Source organism: Saccopteryx leptura, chromosome 4, assembly GCF_036850995.1.
Source record: "Saccopteryx leptura isolate mSacLep1 chromosome 4, mSacLep1_pri_phased_curated, whole genome shotgun sequence".
NCBI lineage: Eukaryota > Metazoa > Chordata > Mammalia > Chiroptera > Emballonuridae > Saccopteryx > Saccopteryx leptura.
This window is the reverse complement of record NC_089506.1, coordinates 23,803,571-23,830,282: the sequence shown is the minus strand read 5'-3', so window position 1 is coordinate 23,830,282 and position 26,712 is coordinate 23,803,571. Positions and strand designations below refer to the sequence as shown.

General features: G+C 38.6%; 1 protein-coding gene across 5 annotated transcripts in view; it reads right to left on the bottom strand.

Annotated features, from left to right (window-relative positions):
- The window catches only part of WRN (WRN RecQ like helicase), a 142,085-nt gene that overhangs the window by 108,217 nt on the left and 7,156 nt on the right, over positions 1–26,712 (bottom strand). For 4 of the 5 annotated variants that reach the window (XM_066380290.1, XM_066380291.1, XM_066380292.1 and 1 more), the window contains exons 2-8: positions 16,010–16,126; positions 15,251–15,363; positions 12,853–12,998; positions 12,259–12,407; positions 10,900–11,049; positions 9,609–9,678; positions 3,678–3,792 (exon numbers count right to left, since the gene is read on the bottom strand). In XM_066380290.1, coding sequence (XP_066236387.1) covers positions 3,678–3,792; positions 9,609–9,678; positions 10,900–11,049; positions 12,259–12,407; positions 12,853–12,998; positions 15,251–15,363; positions 16,010–16,102 — 836 coding nt within the window. In that variant the 5' untranslated portion in view covers positions 16,103–16,126. The remainder of the gene's footprint in view (positions 1–3,677; positions 3,793–9,608; positions 9,679–10,899; positions 11,050–12,258; positions 12,408–12,852; positions 12,999–15,250; positions 15,364–16,009; positions 16,127–26,712) is intronic. The other variant, XM_066380293.1, reaches the window with a different exon arrangement.

Genomic DNA, 26,712 nt, shown 5'->3' with positions numbered 1-26,712 from the left:
TGGTGCACCATCACCTGTATTTGCTTTTAAAAGAGGTTGAACGCTACTTCCCAACCACAAAAGACCCACGAATTGCCAAGGAATGGATCCGCGATCCATTTTTCAACAAACCAGGTAAATCCAGTGTGTCTATGCAAGAAGAGGATCAACTACTGGAGATGCAAATGACAGCGGCCTTAAAAATATGTTTGAGACTACAACTCTGCCGGTGTTCTGGATTAAAGTCATGGCACAATACCCCGAGATTGCCACAAAAGCACTGAAACCCTGTTGCCATTTCTGACATCCTATTTGTGTGAAGCGGGATTTTCTGCAGTGACAGTAACCAAAACAAAATTAAGGAATAGACTGGACATAAGCAACACACTTTGGGTGTCATTGTCTCCCATTACCCCTAGATGGGACCGTCTCGTTGCAGAGAAACAAGCTCAGGGCTCCCACTGATTTAGCGTTATGGTTGTTGAGAGATAGGCTACTATCTCTCATTCTATATAAACATTATAATAAATAACCCTTAACTTACAATATTTATAACAATGGTGAGTTGTATTTTTCATGCACTTTATATTTGTTTTTGTGTTGTATCTTATTTTTAAGGCATGTTTAAACGTTACCATAGCGACTGGAAAGTGTTTGGAGGCAGAGGGGATGTTATTCATGCTATGTTGTTGGTGCGATGTTAAGAGGATGCTTCTAATAAAGTTGCATACGAGTAACAGTGGATTCATGTTTACTTTTATTGTTGTAGGTTCATGATTGGTAGCAAGCCTGAACCTATCACATTACATATTGATGTCAGACATGAAACGTTGTCAGAATAACAAATTTAAATACAGCCTGAATAATGAGGAAATGCTCGTTCCTCCTTTAACTTAGCCCAATAAATATCATAAGTTCGACAATTATATTTAAAAATACCACAGTTTTTATGCCGGTCGCATAATTTTATTTTGTGCATTTATCCGTCCCACCCTAAAGGCCGGTCCGTGAAAATATTTTCTGACATTAAACCGGTCCATGGCCCAAAAAAAGTTGGGACCATTGATATACAGTGACACAGAGATTGACAAAATGTAAGGGCTCATTTATCCTGTGCTAACATCAGAGAAGAACACACTTCCTGTAAGATAGCTGTTTACTATAAATAACATCAAAAGCTGCCTGCCTTCTTCAATAATGCATAGTGTGCTTTTGCTTTCTTAGGACTGTTATTATGTATATTAGTAGCCTGCAGACAACTTCAGCACCCAGCAGAATGTCAAGTACAGGGGAGCAATATAAAAGATAAGCACTGAATTTAAATCAATGACCAAGAAGTACTACCGTACAATCCAATACCTTCCCAGGTCCACTGAAGCATAAAGCTGTTCCCTTCGGTAACAAACCTCAAACTGTTCTATTTTAAAAGTTCTTACATTTTTATAGTTTTATCCTACTTCAGAGATAGCCAACTATAACTTCCAGCTGTGGTCATGTGGGTATCATTTCTAATCCTTAGCTGGTTTTCAATTTAACTGGGTATCCAAGTTTATTAAACTGTATCTATAAACAAAAACCAAATATGCTCTGACTGTGGCCTCATGCACTCCACTGGAAATACAGTGAAGTGAGCCTGAATTCATGTTTATGGCATGCACTTTGGCTGTTCAAAGGCTTTTTTTGTTCTTCTGGTTCTGAGGTATGATCCAGATAAATTAGGTTTTACTGTAGACTTGTTACAAAGAACCTGAAAAATTAGAGATTTAACTAGTTCCTGTTCTGATGATAAAACTTTATAAGATCTATCTTTACTAAAAATGAATCTAGTGTTTGCCATTCTCAAGTTTTAAGGAACCCCATTTAGTTTTGGCATTATAAAGCCAAAGCAAAACATTAATAGAGGCCCTGGCCGGTTGGCTCAGCTGTAGAGCGTCGGCCTGGCGTGCAGGGGGGACCTGGGTTCGATTCCCGGCCAGGGCACATAGGAGAAGCGCCCATTTGCTTCTCCACCCCCCCCCCTTCCTCTCTGTCTCTCTCTTCCCCTCCCGCAGCCAAGGCTCCATTAGAGCAAAGATGGACCGGGTGCTGGGGATGGCTCCTTAGCCTCTGCCCCAGGCGCTAGAGTGGCTCTGGTCTCGGCAGAGCGACGCCCCGGAGGGGCAGAGCATCGCCCCCTGGTGGGCAGAGCTTCGCCCCTGGTGGGTGTGCCGGGTGGATCCCGGTCGGGCGCATGCGGGAGTCTGTCTGACTGTCTCTCCCCGTTTCCAGCTTCAGAAAAATACAAAAAAAAAACAAAAAACATTTTAATTGCTAGAATAAAAATCTGAAATACATGTAAACATCATGTAAATGGTGCTTTTTCTTCTTTGATGGAGGGAAAATGTAAAAATGAGTAAGAAATGGCTTTGTTCATACCTTTCCCCATTTGAGAGGTACATCTTTCAGAAATTCTCAGTTACATAAAAACTACCAAAACAAACTGTTAGGGGGAAAATGACTTTGAAAAAAGAGCTAAATTTCTATAACATATTTTTAAATTTCTCAATCAAAATATATCACAAATCTCATTCGGCAAAGCATATATTAACACTCATTTTGTCAGAGTCAGAATTCTGTTTTTAACTAACTGCCTTCATATTTCTAAAAAGTATTTTTCCCTCAGAACTGTATAGTGCCACATTGTAATCATTCCCTGTTCCAGAGCACTCCTGCTTTCGGAGATTTAACAGCAATTAAGACTAGGGCGGCCCTGGCCGGTTGGCTCAGTGGTAGAGCGTCGGCCTAGCGTGCAGAGGACCCGGGTTCGATTCCCGGCCAGGGCACACAGGAGAAGCGCCCATTTGCTTTTCCACCCCTCCGCCGCGCTTTCTTCTCTGTCTCTCTCTTCCCCTCCCGCAGCCAAGGCTCCATTGGAGCAAAGATGGCCCGGGCACTGGGGATGGCTCTGTGGCCTCTGCCTCAGGTGCTAGAGTGGCTCTGGTCGCAACATGGCGACGCCCAGGATGGGCAGAGCATCACCCCCTGGTGGGCAGAGCGTCACCCCATGGTGGGCGTGCCGGGTGGATCCCGGTCGGGCGCATGCGGGAGTCTGTCTGACTGTCTCTCCCTGTTTCCAGCTTCAGAAAAAATGAAAAAATGAAAAAAAAAAAAAAAAGACTAGGGCAAGGCCTGCTTCCAAAAAGAGTTAGCTACACAGCACCAGTCAGTAGTCTCATGTCTATTAATCCAAACATCTCAAGTTATCCAGCTCATCATCGGCTATAAAATGATCTTTAAAATCTGAATGCCTCTTGTTCTAATAGTCTACTGATTAGGTAGATTTTTTTATATAATAATCAGATAATAACCAGAAAAATAAAGCTACAAGGTATAAAAGTTGCTTTTATTTATAGATGTCAAGAAACCAAACTATAAATATAATTAAATGAAAGGTGGCCAAAAACAACCTTGAATCTTAAATATATTCCTTCACATGGACTTATGAATTTTATTTTGCTGTGTTTTATAAAACATCCTTACAAAGCAGACAGAAAAGCCTTGAATTTTTTGATGCATAATTTAACAACTGGGAAGATATTTCTCAAATGTATACAGTGGTCTGTGTGTGTGTGTTCAAGCAAACTTATATAAGTCTAGCTCACACATAGGAAAATGCAGTAAGAACAAACAGAATTGATGAAAAACAAATGATATTTAACCTCTGCGGATTTTCCAGCTTGCTTAAAGTGTCAGGAAGATGCTTAGCCAGATCCATCATCTCCTCAGAGATTGAAGTCAACTGTTTCTTCACTTCACTAGGCAGTATTTCTTCCTCTGGGGGAAAAAAAAGTCAGTATCAATTTGCAAAGCACAAAGCAGAGATATTTAAACAGCATTAGGTCTCCCATTTTCACCTTCTTTCTTTAAACCAATTGCAACAAAAAGAATTCCTTAGCCTATCTCCAAATCACTTGTCACTTTACTTCCCTTTCAAATTTTTGCTATTTAAATTTTAGAATGAATTCAAAATGATCTGCATTCATACATATTACAACCCAGTGGTTACCAACCAAGGAAGAAGGGGAAGGTAGAAATGAGAATCTGAACCCATCTGCACTATTTTAAAATCAGGAATTAATATAATATCATGCAGGCTGCTTATTAAATATAGTTTGGTAAAACACAGCCATTATCCAACAGCCATTCCGTACTGCCCTCATTATCAGTCGTCCCCAAACTCTCAACTTCATTCTGTCCAGCACCTCATTCTCCATCTACATGACAAAACCTGTCTCACCTCCCAGACCCCAGCTTAGAATTTCTTACTCTTCCTTATCCTTTCTTTTGTCCTTTAAAAAATCCAGCTCCTCGGAAGGCATAACATCTGCTATTCCTGATTGCTGCAGTTCTCTTATGTTCTCAAATCACATCCTTTCAAGTCACTGAAGATTTCAGCTCCTGGTTCAGTCTTTCCCTTCGCTACTACTCTTAGTGATTTCAGCGTTCACAGAGATGCTCCAACCAAAGGGGTAGCCTTTTCAGCTCCTTGGTCCCTCCAATACCAACAATCTTTTCCTCGTCTGACCTCAAACGTCCTCAAAATTTAAAATTTACAACTGCCCATGAAGTCACCACCTCCAAACTTTAATGGTAAGCAGTCCACCTCTGAACATCAGCACGCTCTCTTTCTTTCAGACCTGCTCTCCCTACACAATTCTTTCACACTTTCAGAGCCAAATCCGTAACCCGATCACCGTTTCCTTACCCGTGATCCCTCCCACTCCCACTCTCAACGCGTCTTCCTTTCTTTTCCCGAGTTACAGTAAACATTTGCTTGTATGGACTCAACCCTTTGCTCCTTCCTCCCTCCATGGCACTAACCTGGCGAAACCCCTACTCTACTTAAACCCAGCGTCTTTACCTACCTGATGCCTGCACCCAAGCTGTTGAATATAGTTGAAAATAAAACCCAACTATGATGACTCACCTCACTTTGTCTTAAATTCATGTCTCAAACCCTCAGTAACGACTGTTAATCATTCTGCATTTTCCACTGTCCCACTCCCAAGATTACTGTTTCCGACCCCTTCTCCTCTTCAGCCTGCAGTATCAGCTTGTCCCTCCTTTGACTCAGGAAACAACTCACCTCTCGTATCAGTAAGAAAACAGAAACAAGAAGAGAACTATCTCCTCTTCTCATCCCCCGTCTGCCAGGCTATCTTAGTGTCACTACTCCTACTTAAGTGAAATTTCTTATAAGAGTTATCCATACACACTGTTACAAATGTTCTCCTCCCGTTTTCTCCTAAACTGACTCCAAGTACTCCACTTTCACTCCCACCACTACACACAGCTGCTTTTGGAAAGGCCACCACTGATGGCCTCCCACGGTCAAAGCTAATTGTTAACTCCAGTTCCTCATCTCACTCAAACTCTCCAAGGCATTCAAAAGAAGTGGTTAACTTCCTCCCACTTAAAATGTTTTCTGCACTTAGCTTCTGAATACCACATAATTACCAGCCCTGCTCAGTCGTCTTTGCTGCACTCTGCTCATCTTCCTGGTGTGCCCTTGATGTCAGCACCTGGGCCTCTTCAGTCCTTTATTCCACCCCTGTTTTATCTCATCCAGTCTCCCTGTTTTAAATACCATCTGTATGCTGGTGATTCCCAAAGTCACATTTCCAATGCCACCCTTTTCCCTAACGGCAGAATCACACTTCCAACCAAGATACCTACCTAGATATCAATAAGCATTAAAATTTAGCATGGCCTCATCTTAAATCTAGATTTTTCTCACCAAAACCTACTCATTCCCATAATCTTTCCACTAACTGATCCTTCCAGTCACTCAGTTAAACCAACCAAAATATCTTGATTGTTCTCAGTCTAGACATCTCAGCCCTTATGGAAAAGTCACCAGCAAACCCTTCACAATATATTCCTTCAAAATATACACAGAATCTACCACTTCTCATCTCTACCACTTCCAGCCTAATCCAAAAGCTTACTGCCTCTTGCTTGGACAATTACAACAGCCTCCTAAGTAACTTCCCTGTCTAAACACTCGCCCTCTGCTAGCAGCCAGAAAAATCCTTTTAAAATAAAAAATTAATCATGTCATTCTCCTGCTCCATATCCTGTAAGAGTTTTCCCATCACTTATCATTGTATTTATTTTAATTAATAAAATATGAAGTCAGATTCACTGCCTATAAAGCCCTAAATGATGTGGCTCATGCTACTTTTCTAGCTTCTTTTCTTACTATTCTCACCCTCACTCATTTCACTGCAGTTACACCCCTCGCCCTCACACAAGGCACGCAATCGCCCTTAGAGGCTCTGCTCCTTCCTTGCCCTATGCCTGCTACATCCTGCCCTCAGAGATCCCTGTGGCCTGCTCCCTCTCACTGCAGTCACCGTTTCCTAGTGAATTTCCCCAGCAACCGGAACAACGCCTGACCCATAATAATCACCGACAAATATGTTATGTAAACAAATGAATATTCCCTTTCCAAACCAAGCTTCTAAGAAAAAGCTGCTTACACAAGTTCTCTCACATTCCTGAGCTCTAACTTAGCCCTCTATTCGCATTAATGATTGCCACCCACGCCATTCCACTACGCCCTCCTGCTAAGGTTACTGCACCCCACATACTGAAGCCTGTGGACCCTTTTCTGTTTCAAAAGCACATGCCCCAAAAGACCACCTTCTCATTGAAACCCTCTTTTGGCACCCAGTACCCCAGAGCTGCTGTAGTAAAGGTTACAAATGACTGCCATGTTGCCAAATCTAATGATTCATTCTAAGTCCTCAGTTTCTCAAACTCTCCGCAGAATTCAAAATAGTTGGTAACATCGTCCTACTTCAAACATGCCCTCCATGCGGCCTCCTGTACACACCTCCTAATCTCCCTCTCTGCCCATGGCTATCCTCTGGGGTCCGTCCCCTCCTCCATGCACACATTGAATACTCAGCGTTCCTCAAGCTTCTTAGCCCTAATCTTTATCTCCAATTCCTGATTCCTTATTTTCAACACAAACTGTCTCCTGAGTTATAAGCTAAGTGCCTACTGGCCGCCTCCACTTTGCTGTCACCGGCTTCCTTCCTTAACGTACCTAAAATCAACTGTATGACTCCTCTTCCCCAAATCTGGCTCCTCCTCTTCGGTGTTCTTCATCTCTGTTGCTCATGCCAACAGCACGGAAATGACCCTTGATACATGGCCCTCATCATCACATCCAATTCTGTTGAGTCTACTTCCCTATTCAATGTTCTCTGGATCAACCTACTTCTCTCCATCCTCAATACAACCAACCAAGCCAGGTCACCATCACCTCTCACTTGGATTACGGGAATAGCCTGCTAGTAGGTCTTCTTCCCACTGTGACCCTTGCCCTCCTACAACCCATGTTCTGCTCTACAGCCCAAGTTATTATTTAAGGTAACCCGTGTCACTCCTGGGTTTAAAACCCACGGTAGCTCTGAGGAGGGTCTGCAACTCCTTAACATGACTTACGGGCGTTTCTCTCTCTGCTTCTCCTTCATTCCTCACCCTGTCGTATTCGACAGTTCATGACCCCAGACTCCTCCCAACTGCCTGCAGATATTGTGCCATCTCTTACCTCTGATGTTTTGTTACCTCCTGGGCCCGCAGCACATGTCCCCCACACTTCAGCTAGCTTACTCCTGCTCAGAATTCAGGTTTTGCCTTAAACATCACTTTCTCCAGAAAATATTCTCTAATACCTCCAAATACGCACCGGATGCCTCTCCCACGGGCTAACCACAGTACCTGGTTTTCCTGCAGCAGAAGACTCGTGCCCCTCGCCGGGCTGCCTGTTGTGTTCATCTATCAATATATCCCCCACACAACCTGAGGGTCCCTCTCCGGAAACAGATCCACGCCTGTGTTGCTCACTACTGTATCCCCATATCATAAAGCACTCCACAATGTTTAACAAATGAATAAATACATATTTAACTATTATATCACTTGGTGCTTAATAGCTGCCATCTTGGGAATAAGCTGGTATTTTAACAGTGTGAAACGATGTGTAAATATCCTTTTATTTTCTGATGTTCTAATCTACTGGTATACTTCAATAAGAAGAAAAAACATAATCTTATACAAACCAAAAGTGGTCATTTGGAAATATCATCAATAGTGTACACCAGGAAAGTTTAAGAAAAGTGAGGTCGATACCTCTGACTTAACAGCAGGAAGAGAGGGAAAGAGGGAAGGTGGGAGGAAAGGAAAATAGGAATTGGTAATCTTAGTTACAATTCACTGGGATCCTGGTGAAGTTACTTCATTTCAGATGTCACAATATATACTACTTACACATATAATGCAATAGAGAATAAAAGTGAGGGTCAAAGAACGTAGTATCACAACGACAGGTACATCAATTCCAGGGCTTCCAGTACTGACTTTATAAATACTATCAATATATACGTTACTTTAGTGAAAAATATCTTAAACATTTCCCAGAAGCATTTGCATGAAAGACGAAATTGAAAGCATAGCCTACAAGCAATTCTGCAATCCAGAATATCACAAATTCTCTCCACTGAATTTAAATCTATTAAGAGTTAAATAAGTCCTTATACCTTATTCTCTAGATCACCTTCAAAAACATATCATCTGCCTCAGTTTGTCAAGACAATCTCTAGCCATAGTACCTCTAGCTAGAGAGAGTCAGCAAGCACTGATCAGAAGTGGTTTTCCATGGAAAGAAAAAAATATATAAGAAATATTTTTACTTAACTAGAAAAGGAGGATCTTGAAAAGGAGGATCTAGCATAAAGGATATAGGTCCTTTCTCATGACATTTATAAAGGATATGACATAATTTCATATGAAAAAGTCGTGCCATAATTTTAAGTTTATTTAGCAAAATCACCTAACTGAATTAACTTCTTAACAAACATAGTTACTAAAACTCTCTTAAAAGGAGCTACAAGAATAGTAATAATAACTCTATACAGATCAATATAGGTTCTTTGGATAGTGTGTCCCTTTCAGTGCCCATAACTATTCTTTAAAATAGCTATTATGCTATCACCCACACGCTAACCATGGGGAAACAGGTAATGCCAGGTCATGTGGCTGGGATTCCGCCACTGGTCCTTGTGCCAACAAAGCCCATGTGTTCTCACCCTACTGCATGTGTCTGCTATCGCCAACCTACCGAAATATCTGAGAAAGGCAATGAAGTTGAACGAAGTGGCCATTCTTTTTGGAGAAAAACATCAGAGTAACCCTACCCTGGAGAAAACTTAGAAATTTAAACCAGGGCACTATAAAGCATCTTGTACATTTTAAATATTCATAGCAAGGATGTATAATCTCCCAACTGGGAGATAGCTAGTTGTATCACTGATGTTATCAAAGCCACAAAGCCCCAACTATCAACGTCTAATAAGCAGCCATGCTACAAAATAAAAGTAGGAAGTCCTGCTTTGCCACAGTAACATGCCTGAAACCCTAAGCTTTGGCCAAACAGATGGTAACCTAATGCCAAAACTGCTCAGACACTCAAGTAGTTGCAATATTAATACTTTGCACAGGTGTGAATATTGCCTTTTTGAGCTAAACCTTACAGCAGAGCAAATTCAAATTTTATCTTTTCTTTTCAGATCATAACATACCTTTATTTATAGAAAATAATTGCACCGCATCTCCCAAAATTTCTAGTTTTTGATAAATAATGAGACCAGCCTACGAAAAAACAGAATAAAAAAATCATACTAACGATCACCAAAATTATGACCCATCTTTATAAAAATAAAAAACGATTCTTCAAGCACCCAAGAAGCTGGATTCAACCTATTATGTTACGCAAAGATTTAAACAACTTCATTTATTCACCATACCAACTGTGAGAATAAAGAAAGCGGTCTATGCTTTAAAATAAAAGCTTGAAGTTTTCGTTTTTAACATCTAATATTACAAGCAGGTATCCAATAACTTACAAATGGAATCTGACAAAACACAGCCAAGTTAGAGACGTATGTCTGACTCCAGATATCCACCCCGCAGGCCTCAGTAAGTCAGCTGAGAATGTTGATCAGTGTATGACCAGTCCTTTTTCTAGGCACTGTTTATAGGAACACTCAAGTCATACTGATTTTTCAGGAATAAAAACGCTACAGAATTTGAGCTAGCTCTCAACAAGTTTTATGACTTTTTAAGACAGAACGTAAAGAAAAATTATCAACCTCTTTTCCAACAAAATTGAATTTTTTTTTTGTTTATAAATAAAAGGAGCTTCTATTCCAAACATATAAATGAAAGGGAAAAAAATGAAAGACCGGGTAACAACAAGATATTCATCTACAAATAAAAGTATATAAATTAAGGAAAAAGAGATTCATTGGGACATAAAATATATTTCTTGAAAAAATAAAAACCCGCTAGTCCTATATATAAAGATAAGCCCAGATTTCACTATGTACAGATATATAAATAGGAAAGTGCATCTGGCTAACAGCAGTGAAAAGCTAAATCTAGACGCAATTTTTCTAAATTTTACCGCATTTTAAATATAAATACAAGAAATAAGGCCAGTTTCAATATAGAAACTGTCTCGTAATTATTTTTTTTCTGAAGTGCTTATTAATCACACACATCAATACTCAGTCTCTGCTTATTAGCCTTTCATGTCTTCAGATAACTCACATCTTTCTTTCACACACAAATTGGACATTATTTTGGCTTCATGACAATAAAAATAACTAGCACTGAACAATCTGTTGATTGGTACTTGTTAATTAATAGAGAATTAACAGCTTCACTAAATGCCTTCTTGGGCATTTTTAATGCCAAACTGATTTAAAATATCTTAGTTGAGTTGGTGCCACTACCACAAAAAAATGTTTCTAAAGTAACTTACTTTAGGTTTAAAAACTACATCAGAGTCTAAAGGTCTTGGGTACATACATAGGCATCGGTAGCCGCGTACAGTTTCTGGTCCTCAGAGAGAGGATAATCACTCCAGTTGCTACAGCGGATAGCCTTGTCTTTCAGAAGCTGTTTACCGAAGAGGTGTTTAACCAAACCAGTGAGGCTCCAGTTCTCTGTACATTTTAACTAGAAGTAACGAACAACCAACAGAACAAAGATTACTCCCTTGACTTTCATCTATTCCTAAATACCACCAAAGGACCACAAATGCCACAAATAAAGTCTGAAATCTTATACCAAAATAAAAGGCACAGACAGTCCTTAATACATTTCCTGTCATTAAAAACCTCATTTGTGCCCTGGCCTGTTTGCTCAGTGGTAGAGCATCGGCTTGGCATGAGGATGTTGTCCCAGGTTCAATCCCGGTCCAGGCACACAGAAGCACCCATCTGCTTCTCCACCCCTCCCCCTCTCACTTTTCTCTTTCTCTCTTTCTCTTTCTCTCTCTCTCTCTCTTTCTCCCATCCTGCAGCCATGGCTCTATTAGAGCGAGTTGGCCCCGGGCACTGAAGATGGCTCCATGGCCTCTGCCCTCAGGTGCTAAAAAAAAATGGTTCCAGTTGCAACAGAGCAAGGGCCTCAGATGGGCCGAGCATGGCCCCTTAGGGGGCTTGCCAGGTGGATCCTGGTCGGTTGTATGTGGGAATCTTGTCTCTGTCTCCTTTCCTCTCACTAAAATAAAAATAAAAATATAAAATTAAAATAAATTTTAAAAAACCTCATTTGCAGTCTACATTATAAGAATTTAATTCTGAAATTCCTTCAATGTAGTTATCAAAGTCCTTGGCCTATAAAAGTAAAAGTAAAAGTATTATTTGTGGGGAAAACAGTGAAGAGATTGATAGTCTTTCTACTTCCCAGCCAAATGAATACTTGGCTAAATATGAGAATTTTACCTAATGACTACATTAATAAAATATGAGAAATATGGTGATGGAACTTATGGTCAAACTTCCCTAAGAGCATCATAGCATGGGAGCTGCAATATCCTCTCCCCCAAAAAATAAATATAAATAAAATATATACATATGGTATTGATATAAATGGATTAAAGAGATAAATTTAAAATACAAAATAAAGTGAAATAGTACTAATATGAGGGAGGTACTCGCATAAAGAAACTATCATCTGCTAAGGCAAAGGATTAGAACTGAATGTTTTCATTACAGAACACACATATGGGACTTCTTTATTACCAAAACATACTTTTTAAAATATGTTTATTAAAGAAACACAAATTATTTTTTTCAAAAAGTCTAACATTCAGATAGAAGAGGCATTCTGTGAAATACAAATGTATCTTGTTTGTGAAAATACTATATGTGTTATCTCAACCTTTTCATTGGCCACATCTGTTAGTTCCACACCACCATTCAATTTGATGTCAAAGTCACGTAGAAGCTTCCACTGATCTCCTCCAATTCCAACACCTGCCTTTTTAATTGCTTCATTTTCAAGCAACATTTTCAATCCCTGAGGAAAAACTAAAACATTTTATTATTATTTTCATACATTCTACAAGCATGATGGATTTATTTTCTAGTTCTTACAATTATACGTTTATATTTAAATTTTGTTCACGTTAAAATTCAGACACACATTCACCTTCAGTATTTCTTTCCTTCCCTAACCCAAAATGTCTTTATTGATAAAAGACAAGAAAGACAACTAGTTTGAAGGCTACCTCTGCTAAGACTAACACTATATTTCTAGTCATTTAGCCCTTCTAAACTTCAGTTCTTTACTCTGTGAAGCAGTTAATAACATCAATGTCAGAAAGAGATGTGAAAATCAAATAAAACAGGGCTACGAGTGAATCAGGTGGAACACAAATACTTAAATAAATATACAGTAATGAAAGAAGTGCCAGCTAATTCAAGAGCTTCATTTTAAAGGGTTAAAGTTGACATAATGTAATTATCTACCAACCTGACATAGAGGAAATATGAAACAAGTAACATTTGCTCTCCGACACACACAACTGAATCAGTGCAACTCGGCTCAGTTTCCCTTTCCTGTATACTGGTGGCCATTCCATGTCAAATCCAACCACACAGCCGTCAGACAGACTCATGCTACAGGGGGAAAAAACAGTGCAAATTAATTACATTAAAATGTTAACCTCTGCATAACTAAAGACATTCAAAAAGTTAAAAGACAAACCACAGTTGGTATAAGATATCTGTGATACATAACTGCTAATGAATACCCAGATAATATAAAAATGCCTTGAAAAGTCAGTAAGAAAAAGACATGTCATCAAGTAAAAAAAAAAAAAAATGCAGAAAAACATGAACAGGCAATTCTCAAAAGGAAATCCAAATGGCCAATAAACCCAAATAAATATGTGAAGACATGAAATCTCACTAGAAATCCAGAAATGCAAATTAAATCCATACAATAGCACCTCTATCTGACTAGCAAAAATTAAAGCGACATGGTATCAAATGCTGAAAAGACTATATCTACCAGGGGGACTGCTCATACATTGTGAATGTTTAAACCGATAAAATCCTCTTGGATAAAAGCTTTGACAATATCTAGCTAAAGATGTATAAACAGTATCACCTGGCAAGTTTTTCCCATAAATATATGAAACTTTCACATGTTCGCAACCAAACAAATGTCTAAAAATGCTCATTTCGATACTGTTACTACTGGTAAAAATGGATTTCCATCAACAAACGAATTGACAAATTGTGGCATAATGAAACAATAAAATATTATTGTTGGACAAATAAGTTTGTAGAATTTGTAGTTTTTGAGTTTGCTTACTTTTATTGTTAAAAAATGGCGCTGGGCAGCCACACCTGTGCTTACCCTCAGAGCAGGGCAGTTGATTGCAAATTGTGGATTGCATTCCTGCTTGGGAGGGGCCATTGTTTTGCTATGTTTGCCGGAGGAGGGGTCTTTGTGGGCCCAGACAGTTTTGCAGGGAGAGCAGAGAGAATGCAGAGTGCTTAAGAGCAAAGAGAATGCTGAAGAAGCCAGTTGTGCAGAGAGAGGAGAAGGTGTGTAGATAGGGAACCAGAACTGAGGGGCTTTGCGAGCTCCGCTGAGACTGGGGGAGCCTTTCATTCTAGGAGAAACTGGAGAAGATTCTCCTGGTTGTGGAACCGGAGAATGTGTCAGGGCTTTGGGAGCCCTGAGTGAGAGGAAAGTGTTTTTCCTGTGTGTTTGCTCATTGGCCATTGGGAGATTTTACCATGTGTCTGAATTTAATGAGAACCTGCATGTAATGGCAGACCCTGGCCATACAATTAAAGGCTAAAATAGAACTACATAAACCAAAAATTCCCAAAAACATAAAATGTTGAGTGAAAAAACAAGTGGCAAAATATACCAAGTGAGATCATTTTTAAAAATTTTTAAATAGGCAAAATAATAGTATGTGATATTTTGAAATACAAAATTATGAATACAATACAAAACGTATGGGAATGCTAAACACTGAGCTCGCGAGAAAAGTCATCTTAATGTGCTGCGGAGGGAGAATCAGAAAGGTCATACATGGGGCTTCAGCTGTATTTTATTATTTCATTTCCTAATAAAGATATTTTTTTTGTGACTGAGATGGAGAAACAGAGAGAGGGACAGATAGGGACAGACAGACAAACAGGAAGGGAGAGAGATGAGAAGCATCAATTCTTCATTACGGCTCCTTAGTTATTCACTGATTGCTTTCTCATATGTGCCTTGACCCAGGGGGCTAGAGCAGAATGAGTGACCCCTTGTTCAAGCCAGCGACCTTGAGCTTCAAGCCAGTGATCTTGGGTTTTAAGCCAGCAACCATCGGGTCATGTCTATGATCCCATACTCAAGCCAGCAACCATCGGGTCATGTCTATGATCCCACGCTCAAGCCAGCAACCCCGCACTCAAGCTGGATGAGCCCACACTCAAGCCGGGTGAGTCCATGCTCAAGTCGGCAACCTCAGGGTTTCAAATCTGGGTCCTCTGCCTCCCAGTCTGATATCTATCCACTGCACCACCGCCTGGTCAGGTTTAATAAAGATTTGAAGAAAATGAATATTAAGAGTGGATAAAGATAGGTGCTCCCAAAACTTAGGGGATCAGGGAACGTGCAGTACTTTCAGCCTTTTGTATAGTACATTTTCACCAATGAAATAAAAGTTGGTTTTGCATCTCATTTTCATAATCAAACACCTTTCTTTGACTTGTTTGCTTTTCTGATGTTCTTGTTCAATTAAAAAAAATGCTTCTCTTTATTGCTTCATATTCATTTTGAAATATCCCCTAATTGTTGTGAGCAGCATATTACAATAGGTTCCAAATTCCAATGAAATTAGGAAATTCAAATGTCTTACCTAATATCTTCTGAGAGGAAGGAACAGTCACTATGGTCATAACTGTACACAATGGAGCCAGTGAATTCCAAAAACGGGAGGTCATCTTCAAAAACACTCTTCTGAATAGATGCCTTGAGTTAAATAAAATTCCGAAAAGGTGCAAAAAAGTTCACACTAAATAATAAATGTTCATTTAAATAATAAAGCTCACTGAAGCATTCAAATTAGAGATCTAAATTTTATCAATTAATGCTTTATGAACTAATAAAATTATAAGGACAATGTAATAAAGATAAAGTCGTCCACTATAAGTTATTTTTCTAACAAGTTTATTTGCAAAGTCTTAATGCTATTTTCATAAAAAACAAGCATCTTACTGATTTTTTTCTGTAATTATATTAGTATTCTAGATGTAATAATGTTGCCATTAAATTTTGAAGACTGGCTGGTGGGTTTTTATATCTATGAAGACCTAAACTCACTCAACTATAAAAATTCAGCAAAGTAAATACTGTCTAAATTATCTGAATTGCAATAAAATAGGTCAACCACATAAACTAGATTTAAAAGGAAAGTATAGTGCAAAGATTATCATTTTGTAAACCCAATCAAAATGTAATCCCATTCACCCTTTCAGTGACTAGATTCTGGTTCATTCACACAATAGCTACTCTAACTTAAATAATGACCTGAAGTTTAAAAGTAAGGCTGGACTCACTTTACAGTCAAATTTACATACAATGTCCCATCGTAAGGAAAAACTGATGAACTGCATACCTTCTTTTCTTCTACAGCACACCTATTATTCTGCAGAGACATCCATTCAGGAAATTTCCTCTGCTGTAGAGTTTCCAATACATTTTTATTCATCTTTAAAAAGATCTGTTGTAAAATCTAAAAAAAATAATAATAGTTTGTGAATAAATAAATTACAATCTTTGAAGGAAACTTAAGAGGTCTGTCGATATCATGAAAGAACCAAATATATACACGTAAAGTCAGAGCATCTAGGCCCAAACATAGTACACAAGAGCTGGAATAGTAAAAGGAAAACAGATATAATACGCCAGATCTAGTAACTACACATTAAGCATTTCTTCTGCAAACTAGAGGCAGATTCATAAACAAGAACAAGGTGACAGCTTTAGGAGGTGGGGTGGGGGGTCTGGGGGAGGGAAGAGGAACAGGAAAAAACAGGGAAAACTCATGGACAGAGACAACAGCGTTGTGCTTGTAGGGGATGGGGGAGGGTGCATGTGGGGAGGTAGAGGAATGTATAAGGGGATAGCTGGTCATGGACCAAAATTTAACTTGAAATGTAAACACACAGTGCAATGTACAGATAATGTGTTGTGGAATTGTGCACCTGAAACTTGTATAACTGTTGACCAATGTCACTCAAATAAATTTAATAAAATAAATAAAACAAATGAATAAGCTGACTGAGTTCTATGGTTCTAGCAGTTTCAAAATCCTATTCTTCTATGATTTTAATCCTTTCAAAGAATAATCTTTATCTCATTAACAATGAGAATCCTTGGGTATATAAATTGCTATAAATTTTTGACATCTTTAATATTCTTATCAACTGTCCTAAGATTTAAGTAAACCCAGCAATCTGTTAGATTTGTTCACAAGTCTACTTAAAAGGAAATTTTGAGACAGTAACAGCTTTTCTATATTAAGATGTTTTCTTTTTTTTTTTTTATGCTCTTAGTCTAGCAAGTGAACAAGTTTCCTTAAGAACAAGAGTTTCCTAGAAGATATATTTTTTAATCTGTTACTAGCCTTGAGGGCTCTCCTCAATGTAAACAGAACTTCAAGAATGGTTATGGAAAACAATGAATAAGAGAACCATTACATACTCTTTTGTTAAAGGTAAAATGGGTCCATACCCTATGTGATTTACACTAAATTGAAGTAGCCTTAGTTCTTAATAAAATTCTTCAAATTCCAACCTTAGTTCAAATTATTTCAAGTTCTATTAAAAGGGTAGCAGTTTTGAATATACACCTGCAGATTCTTATGATAAAACATAACATTAATATGAAATACTCAAAAGAACTATTTATTTTGTAAGTTCAAAAGCAGCCCTCCTCCCTTATTTATACTTTATCTCCCTGTATCACCAAGCCTAATGCATAGAGATATTCAATAAAAAAATTCATATGGGTAAATAAAAAAAACTATTTATGATTTAGGAACAGTCTGTCATCTCTATTGTTATTTAGCAATACAAACTCTGAAGAAATGAAACAAATATCTAACTAGTATCCACTTTAATTGCTCATTTCCCCAAGCACAAACCCAAAACTGAGAATACTGATAATTCATAGAAGAAAAAACTTTAAGATTACTTTAGCAAAATTTTCCATATAGGACAAACTCTATCACTCTTAAGCATTGGGAAGGAAAGGGTTAACAGCAGGCTAGTAACTCATTCTCCCTAATGGAGGAGGAGAAATAAAATCAACCAGGATACTAGTATTCTAATCACCTCAAACCAAACCATAGCCTGGTAAACCTACAATTGATATTTATAACAGAAAAATACAAAAGAGTCCCTACCTAGGCGGTCAAGTAAGCTAGCTGTGGAATTAAGAGAGTAAAAGAAACAGGAGATTAAAAAAGCTTCCAGTATGCAATTTTTTTTTTTGCACACATTGCTCAAAACTATTATTTTATTCCAAAACCATAGCATGTTTACAGAGAAAAAGAGAGCATTTTTGGCATCTGTGCCTAACCAGTTGGATTTTCTCCAAAAAAGGGGAATATTCCATGTTCTTGGTGATTGCTTGTATTCTTTGAATCATTAGCAAAGTTTGGAGTTGGGTAAGACCTATGAGTCACTGAATCAAAATCGACAATTCAGAGGTGAGATTACATGTGTTATATGTAGTAAGATAAAGTATGTAAAATATATGTGCTTTGTTCACTATAAGGCATTTTAGAAATGTTAGTGGTTATTAATAAATTTATACTTGTCATAGATGAAAACCCTTGACAGGAGAGTCAAAAGCTGGTGGGTGGGTGTGTGTGGGTGTGTGTGTATGATGTCTGTTCTCAATCTTTTTTCTTTTTTCTAGAAATTAAATGTAATGGGGTGGCACTGGTCCACTGGAACAAACAAGTGTCAAGTATACATCTCCATATCATGTAAACTATTCATTGCATTATGTACCCATCACCAAAAATAAAAACATTTTCTGTCACCATATATTTGGCCCCTTTACACCCTTCTTCTCTACCCCCCATAACCACTTCCCTTTTGTCTGTGTCCATGAGTCTTAGTTTATAGCCCACCCATGTTTGAAATCATATAGTTCTTAGCTTTTTCTGATTAACTTATTTTGCTTTGTTCTTAAAATATATTTTCAAGCTGGAAAACAAGTTATTGCTATACACAGAATAGATCATTTGCAAAACTGCCAGAAAATTAATGTCTCTGAAAATAATACAAAGCTCTATAAAAACAAGCTATAAAACTTGGAATCTTGTAAGTAATTCATTCACACTGCTAAAACAAAAATAAAGTTCGATAACACTTTCTTGCAGCCACCTACAATGCTAAAATCATTTTAATTTGAAATGTCTAATTTTTAGATGTAAATACTCTCTTTTGCACATAAATTCTGTCTAGATGCTTCCAGGCAAAGAATTGAAAGTAAACTTGTTTACAAACCTAAAATCTTTATCAAATTTACTTAAATCTTAGAATAAAAAGCATAGAGAAAATTAAAGTCATAAAATAATTTGCAATAGGGAAATTCTTCACATACATGAAGATTTTAATCATTGATCAAATAAAGGTCATTCTTGGAAAGGATAAGTCACTGAATAAAGAATTTTTATTTACAATATATACTTAGCTGTTATGTGGTTGAGTACAAACTTGAACACATCTTTCTCTAAAATCAATTCTTATCATTTCATAATGTTTCACGTTGTACCATGAAAGGATCTTAAATTCCTCTTTAATATAAATAATGTATTTTGATTTGCTTTGTACTTTCCTGGAAAAATCTAACCTATCCATCTAACCCTATCTGCCTCTTTTCAACCTTTATCACTTTTTTAAAGACTGTATTTAAACAACACACAGCTGACACTTTTGTTGTTTATTTTTCTGATTGTTTTGAATAGCCCAATTTGAACATGTCTGTCTTTCAGTGAGGACATTCATCTCATTCACAGTGTAAGAACTGGAGTTTTCCTTTTTATCTTACTTTGATTAATATTTATCTTACTTTCTTCAATTTCCTCTTATTCTTTTTCTATTTTTTTCTGACTGGATGAAATTATCATTCATACTCTTTCCCATTCTCAATGTTAAAATTTCACTTTTCCATCCTGCAATTCCTATACCATCTCAGCAAAATAATAAAATTAAATCCCTTTCCCACCAAAACCCTATACATTTGCACCATCCCTCTCTACCTAGCAGGGCAAACTCTTAGAATGGTTTTACATCCTCACCCTTCTAACTACTGTTTTTTGCTGATGTGTTTAGTTTTCTTAGTACTGCTCTTCTATTTCAAGAATCTTACGATTTTCTAAACATTTATTACAAATATTACAAATCTCACCATCCATTTTAATATAAATGTACAAATTTAAATATATACATTGCTTACTATAGTTTCCTCTTCTCTTCATCTCACCCTTTCTTGAATATCTGCTCTGACTCAATTGTTTGATTAGCAGACTTTTCCAATTATGTTCCTCAGGGGGAATACGTAGGTAATAAACTCTGATCCCTGCACATGTAAAAACTATTTTTTCAAATAGGGGAAAGATATATTAGCTGATGTAACAGCCTCTCAGTAGTTTGTAGATGTTCGCTTAATGTCGCCTACCTTTTAATGTTGCAAGTAAGAAATCCATTGTTTTTCTCATGCTTTTTAAAATTGTAGGTAATCTCTTTTTCTCATCTGAAAGACTCTCAAAGATTTTTATATTTTAAAGATTCTAAGTGCACATTCTATTCTCCTTGGGCTCAATGAGTCCTTGGAAAAAACTTTTTTTTTAGAAAGAGAGTGAGTGGGGGAGGGAGAGAAAGAGAGGAAGAAGAGTGAAAAGCATCAACTGTAGCTGCTTCACTTTAGTTGTTCATTGATTGCTTCTGGTATGAGCCTTGACCAGGGTATTCAAGCCGAGCCAATGACCCCTTGCTTAAGCCAGCAAACCTCTGGATCATGTTGATGATCCTGTGTTCAAGCCGGCAACCCTGCCCTCAAGCTGTTGTTAAGCCCACACTCAAGCCAGCGACCTCTGGGTTTCCCACCAGGGAGCTTAGCATTCCAGGGCAACCTCCTATCCACTGAGCCACCGCTGGCAAGGCAGAAAGAACTCCTTTCCAAGACTTTTAGGATCAGAAAAATTTCCCTGTGTTCTGAGTTGAACTCTATCCCTCCCCTAAAAACGATAAGTTGGAATTCTAACCCTCAATACCTCAGAATGTGACTTAATTTGGAGAGTCTTTACATAGGTAATCAAATTTAAATAAAGTCAGTAGAGTGGTTCCTAATCCAAAATGAGTGGCCTCCTTATGAAAAGGGGAAATATGACACAGAGAAAGACATGCATGGACAGAGGTGATGTGAGAAATACACTGAGAAGAGTCATCTACAAGCCATGGAGAGAAGGCCCGAAAACAGATCCTTCCCTCACAGCCCTCAGAAAAAGCCACTCTGCCAGCTCTAAAACCGTGAGACGAGAAATTTCTGTTAAGTCACCCAGTCTGTGCTACTTAACTATGGCAGCTGTAGCAAACAAACCCCTATCACTAACTTAATTATCAAGTGCTGTATCTATTCCTTTATTTCTTTCTACAGCATTGACTCACATGCTAGTGAATTTCTTCCTGCATGAATTTCTTCTTCTAGTCTATTTTTTCCTTCCTGACTACCACACCTCTTTAATTTTGTTGTTTTAAGATATTTCTTCCACTTAACTTGCAAGATGTTAATTTTACTCTCAACAGTGATACTCCTCTTTCAGTTTGTCCAAGTAATTTTTATAATGTTAATATCTTCTTAGTTTTAGAAAGTTTCTTTGTCCTCTAGTTGAGTCTCCTGAAATGTGTATTTTTCTTTTGCAAAAATTTTAATCTAAATATTTCAAAGATCCGTTTCAATAGAAGTTCCCTATTCTGTATGTTCTGTTGTTGTTTCCACTGATGCTAGATTCCTTAGGTAGACTATTGTTTCATTTGGCCTGTCATCAGCTCTTAGCGTCCAATGTCTATATGTGATAGTCAGTTTTATGTATCAACTAGACTGGGTAAGGGTGATCAGCCCAGAGATGGTAAAACATCATTTCTGCAGAAGGTTAGCATTTGAATAGGTAGACCGAGTAAGGAAGAATACCCTCACCAATAATGATAGATATCCTCCAATGTGTTGAACAGAAAGGCAGAAGAAGGGCATATCTTGCTCTCTGCTTAAACTGGGACATCCGTCTTCTCCTGCCCTTGGACATCAGCACCCCTAGTTCTTGGCTCTTTGGACTGGGAGCAGGACTGACACCATTGGCTCCTCTACTTCTCAGGCCTTCAGGTTTGGACTGGGACTAAACAACTGGCTTTCCTGGGCATCCAGCTTGCTGATGCCAGTTCCGGATCATTGAACTTCCCAGCCTCCATAACTGCCTGGGCCAATCCGTTTTAATAAATCTTTTTCTTTATATTCTATTGGTTCTATTTTTCTGGAGAACCCTAACTAATAATACACTATATCGTATTTGTTCCTCTTTGAGCCAGTTCTATCTTCTTTTGGTTCCCTTTTTAATGAACTGAATAAATGTGACATGTGTCCATTCTGTATCTGTATGAGACACAGTCTTTAATTTTTTGGAAAATTATACCTTGACACTTAACCATTTAGTATCCGTGTGACTTTGGACAAGTCACTCTTCTCAGTTTTCATTTCCTCATCTATAATAACAGGATTAAATTCCCATTATATTATTTGCCTTATTATATTACATTATTATTATCTATCACTTGCCTTACTGACCATAGGGTTGATGTGAAGAGGAAACAGTGATAAACATGATGTCACATCTTACACTACAGTTACACATGAGTTGGTGTACTGATAAGTGTAATGATAGATCTTTTACTACTATATTATACCTAATTCCCTTTAATGCAATGAGAGGGATTGAGAATCTGTGGGTTCAGCTAGAGATACCAAAGCCATACAAACTACACAAAGTATCATATATAAATTCATCCAAAGTTAATTAAGCACTGAAGGGCTTCCAGGGTAGAATGTTCTTTTAAATGATACATTCAAATACAGAAGAGAAAATGAGTTCATTTATCAAAGAAGACTTCTTTCTTCCCCATTGAATCTGACCCAGGAAGTACAGAAATTTAAATTTCTACATGCATGTATTTTTTTCTCTATACTTCACGAACTATATTTAGGAGTTTCAGACTACAACAGTAATATTAATATACTCATCTAACTTTTCATGTATGTAGTAAATATAGAAAAAAATTTCAATGACTGATAAATTATAAGATTGGATTAATATGTGTTTTCTTTTTTTTTTTTTTTTTTCCATTTTTCCAAAGCTGGAAACGGGGAGGCAGTCAGACAGACCCCTGCATGCGCCAGACCAGGATCCACCCGGCATGCCCACCAGGGGGCGATGCTCTGCCCATCTTGGGGCGTCGCTCTGCTGCAATCAGAGCCATTCTAGCGCATGAGGCAGAGGCCACAGAGCCATCCTCAGCGCCTGGGCCATCTTTGCTCCAATGGAGCCTCTGCTGCGGGAGGGGAAGAGAGAGACAGAGAGGAAGGAGAGGGGGAGGGGTGGAGAAGCAGATGGGCGCTTCTCCTGTGTGCCCTGGCCGGGAATCGAACCCGGGACTCCTGCACTCCAGGCCGACGCTCTACCGCTGAGCCAATCAGCCAGGGCAGTGTTTTCAATAACCTGAAACAGAAAGCTTATAAAACCAAACAGCTTAAATGGTTCAGCAATTCAATTTGGTTAACAACACTCTAGTTGTGGTTAGACTTTTGGGGTTTTACCTATGCAATTATAGTATTTTTACCAAGGAAGATAGCTTATAGTCAAAAAGCCTTTCAAATATAATCAACAATGCAATTTCTCTGAGTTTGATTTAATTTATTATAGTACATATTTTCTAATGACATAACCTCACCCTTGGAGTTTATCTATACTTACCAATATACTAGCAACTATTGTAGTTTTATATGTGACTGTGTGTGTGTGTGTGTGTGCGCGCATGCACATAATCTATACTTTATTGTAGAAGATATCATTTATTTGGTATTATCCTGTATTGTTTTTAAGAATGCCTTTCTACTTTTCAATGCACTACCAGGAATAGGAAGGGACAGGGAAAAACAAAGAGGAACCAATGAGCCCACGACCACGTCCTCATTAAATTCCCTAGGGAGGCTTTCTAGACTCTCATTAATCCATTGACAGATTCTGCTCATCTAAATTTCCCTCCAAAGAGTCTAAGCAAGCAAACTGAAAAGCAACGTAGAACTACCTATTCGCATTTGGTTTGGCAGAGTAAGTCACTGCAATTTTAAAACGTGAACAGGACGATGCTTCTTTGAGAGAGCTATTTCGTTATAATTATCTACTAAATTTTCATTACTGTCAAATATGATCTAATATATAATTAGTTCTAATAAAATATAAATAAAAATTTGTATTAATGAAGACAACTGAGATAAAGGGTAAATTGAACCAACCAAATAAATACAATAAAATGCCATTAAAATGGTGGCGGCAGAGGAAAAGGAGAAAGCCTCTCTCTGTGCTGTGTCACCGGGAAAAGCCGCACTGCCCATAAACCAGAACAGGACTTGACCTGCACTGAATCCATGGCACAGTGAAGTGCTTTATAACTGAATTTCACTCCTCAACTGAATAATTCATTATTTTTAATGAATTTCCTCTGTTCTGTAAGTAGCTATAGCCAGTCAGCGAAATCAACCATTATAAACTAGGAAACTGCAGGAAAAGTTTTCAAGTAAGTCCATTTAAAACTTGCTTAGTCTGCCTATTTTTCCTTTTATATTTATTACTGTTACTTCAGATGGCCTAAGATGAAATTTTATAGGACTCATTATCAAGTGGGCATTGATGGTTGTCTACCCAGCATCCATTTCACCTTGCTTGCTTTTTATAGTACCATAAGTTTAACTCAGATAATGACCAGTTACCCGCAAAGCCAATGTGGGTAAGCAAAGCTGCCCCCATTCCCAGATCCTATGGTTAACCCAGCTGATCTAAAGGTAACCCCTTGCCCCTTGCCACAATGAGGATTCAGAAACTCAGGTCTAAACTCAAGGCATTACCCTGGATTTGTTTGAAGAAAATCTGACTTAATTCAAGCCAATGGCACAACAGGGAGTGTTTGGGGAAGTGGGGGGGGGGGGGGGTCTGAGAATAGCACTGTCTTGCTCTTGTAAGAAAGCTAACAGAAGAAATGCCCTCTATTTGAGAAGGTAAAGCCTGGGCCCTCTCCAGCCATTTTGCCACCATGATGGAAGTCAGCCTGAGGACAAAGCCAACACACAGAAGAAGGCAAAAATAAGAAATGGAGTCTCGGTACTGGCCGGTTGGCTCAGCGGTAGAGCATCGGCCTGGCGTGCGGGGGACCAGGGTTCGATTCCCGGCCAGGGCACATAGGAGAAGCGCCCATTTGCTTCTCCACCACCACCCCCCACCTTCCTCTCTGTCTCTCTCTTCCCCTCCCGCAGCCAAAGCTCCATTGGAGCAAAGATGGCCCGGGCGCTGGGGATGGCTCCTTGGCCTCTGCCTCAGGCGCTAGAGTGGCTCTGGTAGCGGCAGAGCGACGCCCCGGAGGGGCAGAGCATCGCCCCCTGGTGGGCAGAGCGTCGCCCCTGGTGGGCGTGCCGGGTGGATCCCGGTAGGGCGCATGCGGGAGTCTGTCTAACTGTCTCTCCCCGTTTCCAGCTTCAGAAAAAAAAAAAAGAAAGAAATGCAGTCTCAGTCAATGGACTAAACCAATCTCCAAGTCAGTCCTACCTCAGCCTTCAAGTTACATTAATAATAAATTTCCTTATTTCTTAAGCCTCTTAGAATCAAGTTTTCCATGGTTGCTTTCTAACTAATACACAAACATAAATGAAAATAAATCAGATGGTAAATCCTTCTTCTTGCTTTAATGCCTTATCTTAAATAAAAACAAATTATAAATAATATAGCCACACAAAATTACAATTAGAAAATTTTCATAATTTCATAGAGAGTTTTAAAACCTTTTAAAATTAGAATAAGAAGCAAAATAATATTAAACAGCAATTAAACAGAAAGGTATAACTTAACTAAATGGGAGTGATATGTAACTTTTGGATGCAAAGCTCTGCCTTGGGTTGAAACTCAGCATTGCCAAGTAGAAAGCAAAATGCATCAATTTTACAATAAGACCAAATTAAGTGTGGGAAGACAAGTGAAAGATAAAAATGGAGACTTGGTTTAAGAGAAATCTGGAAATTAGTACACAATTCTGAAAGCAACCATATAAATTTACCCAATACAGTTTTTCCATAAGAACTTCTAACACTCCTTCTAGGCCTTTTGGCTAAGATCAAGTATAGAATTTCTCTTCTTCTTTCTTATTCTTCACCCTCTCCTCCCCTTCCCCCTTCCCCCTTCTCTTCTCCTTCTCCTTCTCCTTCTCCTTCTCCTTCTCCTTCTTCTCCAAGTGAGAGGAGGGGAGATAGAGAGACAGACTCCCACATGCACCTCAACTGGGATCCACCCAGCAACCCCCATCTAAGGCCAAAGTCGTGCCTATCTGAGGCCATACTCGCAACAGAGTGATTTTTGGTGCCTGAGGTGGAAGCTCCACGGAGCCATCCTCAGCACCTAGGGCCGATGAGCTTGAGCCAATCAAGCCATGGCTGTGGGAGGGGAAGAGAGAGTTAGAGAGAGAAGGGGGAGAGGGAGGGAAAGGGAAGAAGCATATGGTCAGATCCAGGACATCCACATGCCTGGCCAGTGCTCTACCACTGTGCCAACCAGCCAGGACCTAGGATTTCTAATACAGTCTCTTCAGACAGAGCAAGTTTATGTAAAATGAATAAAAAGAAAACCCGGCAATTTTATTATACCTCCAAGAAGGCAAAAGTTATCTTCTAGTCCAATTATCTTTAGTTTATGAATGAACAGAAAAAAGCAAATCAGGCGCCAATCAATGGGTGATGCCTCATGCCTACAATATTAAAACTTCCAGGAGAAATAACAAAGCTTTGATATTTTTTTCCAATGACTTCTATCGAAAGGATCCCACACCTCTATTTTCATCGCCTCAAAAAGACCTAAAGTGAGGGTGGAATCTCTTGCCCTCCTCTGAAGAGATGCACCAGAGTGAAGGGAGACGAGATCATAAAACTGTAGTGGCAGAAACACTGGAGGCAGAAAGAAACAAAGGCTAGAAGTAGGCTCGAGGAAGAAGGTCA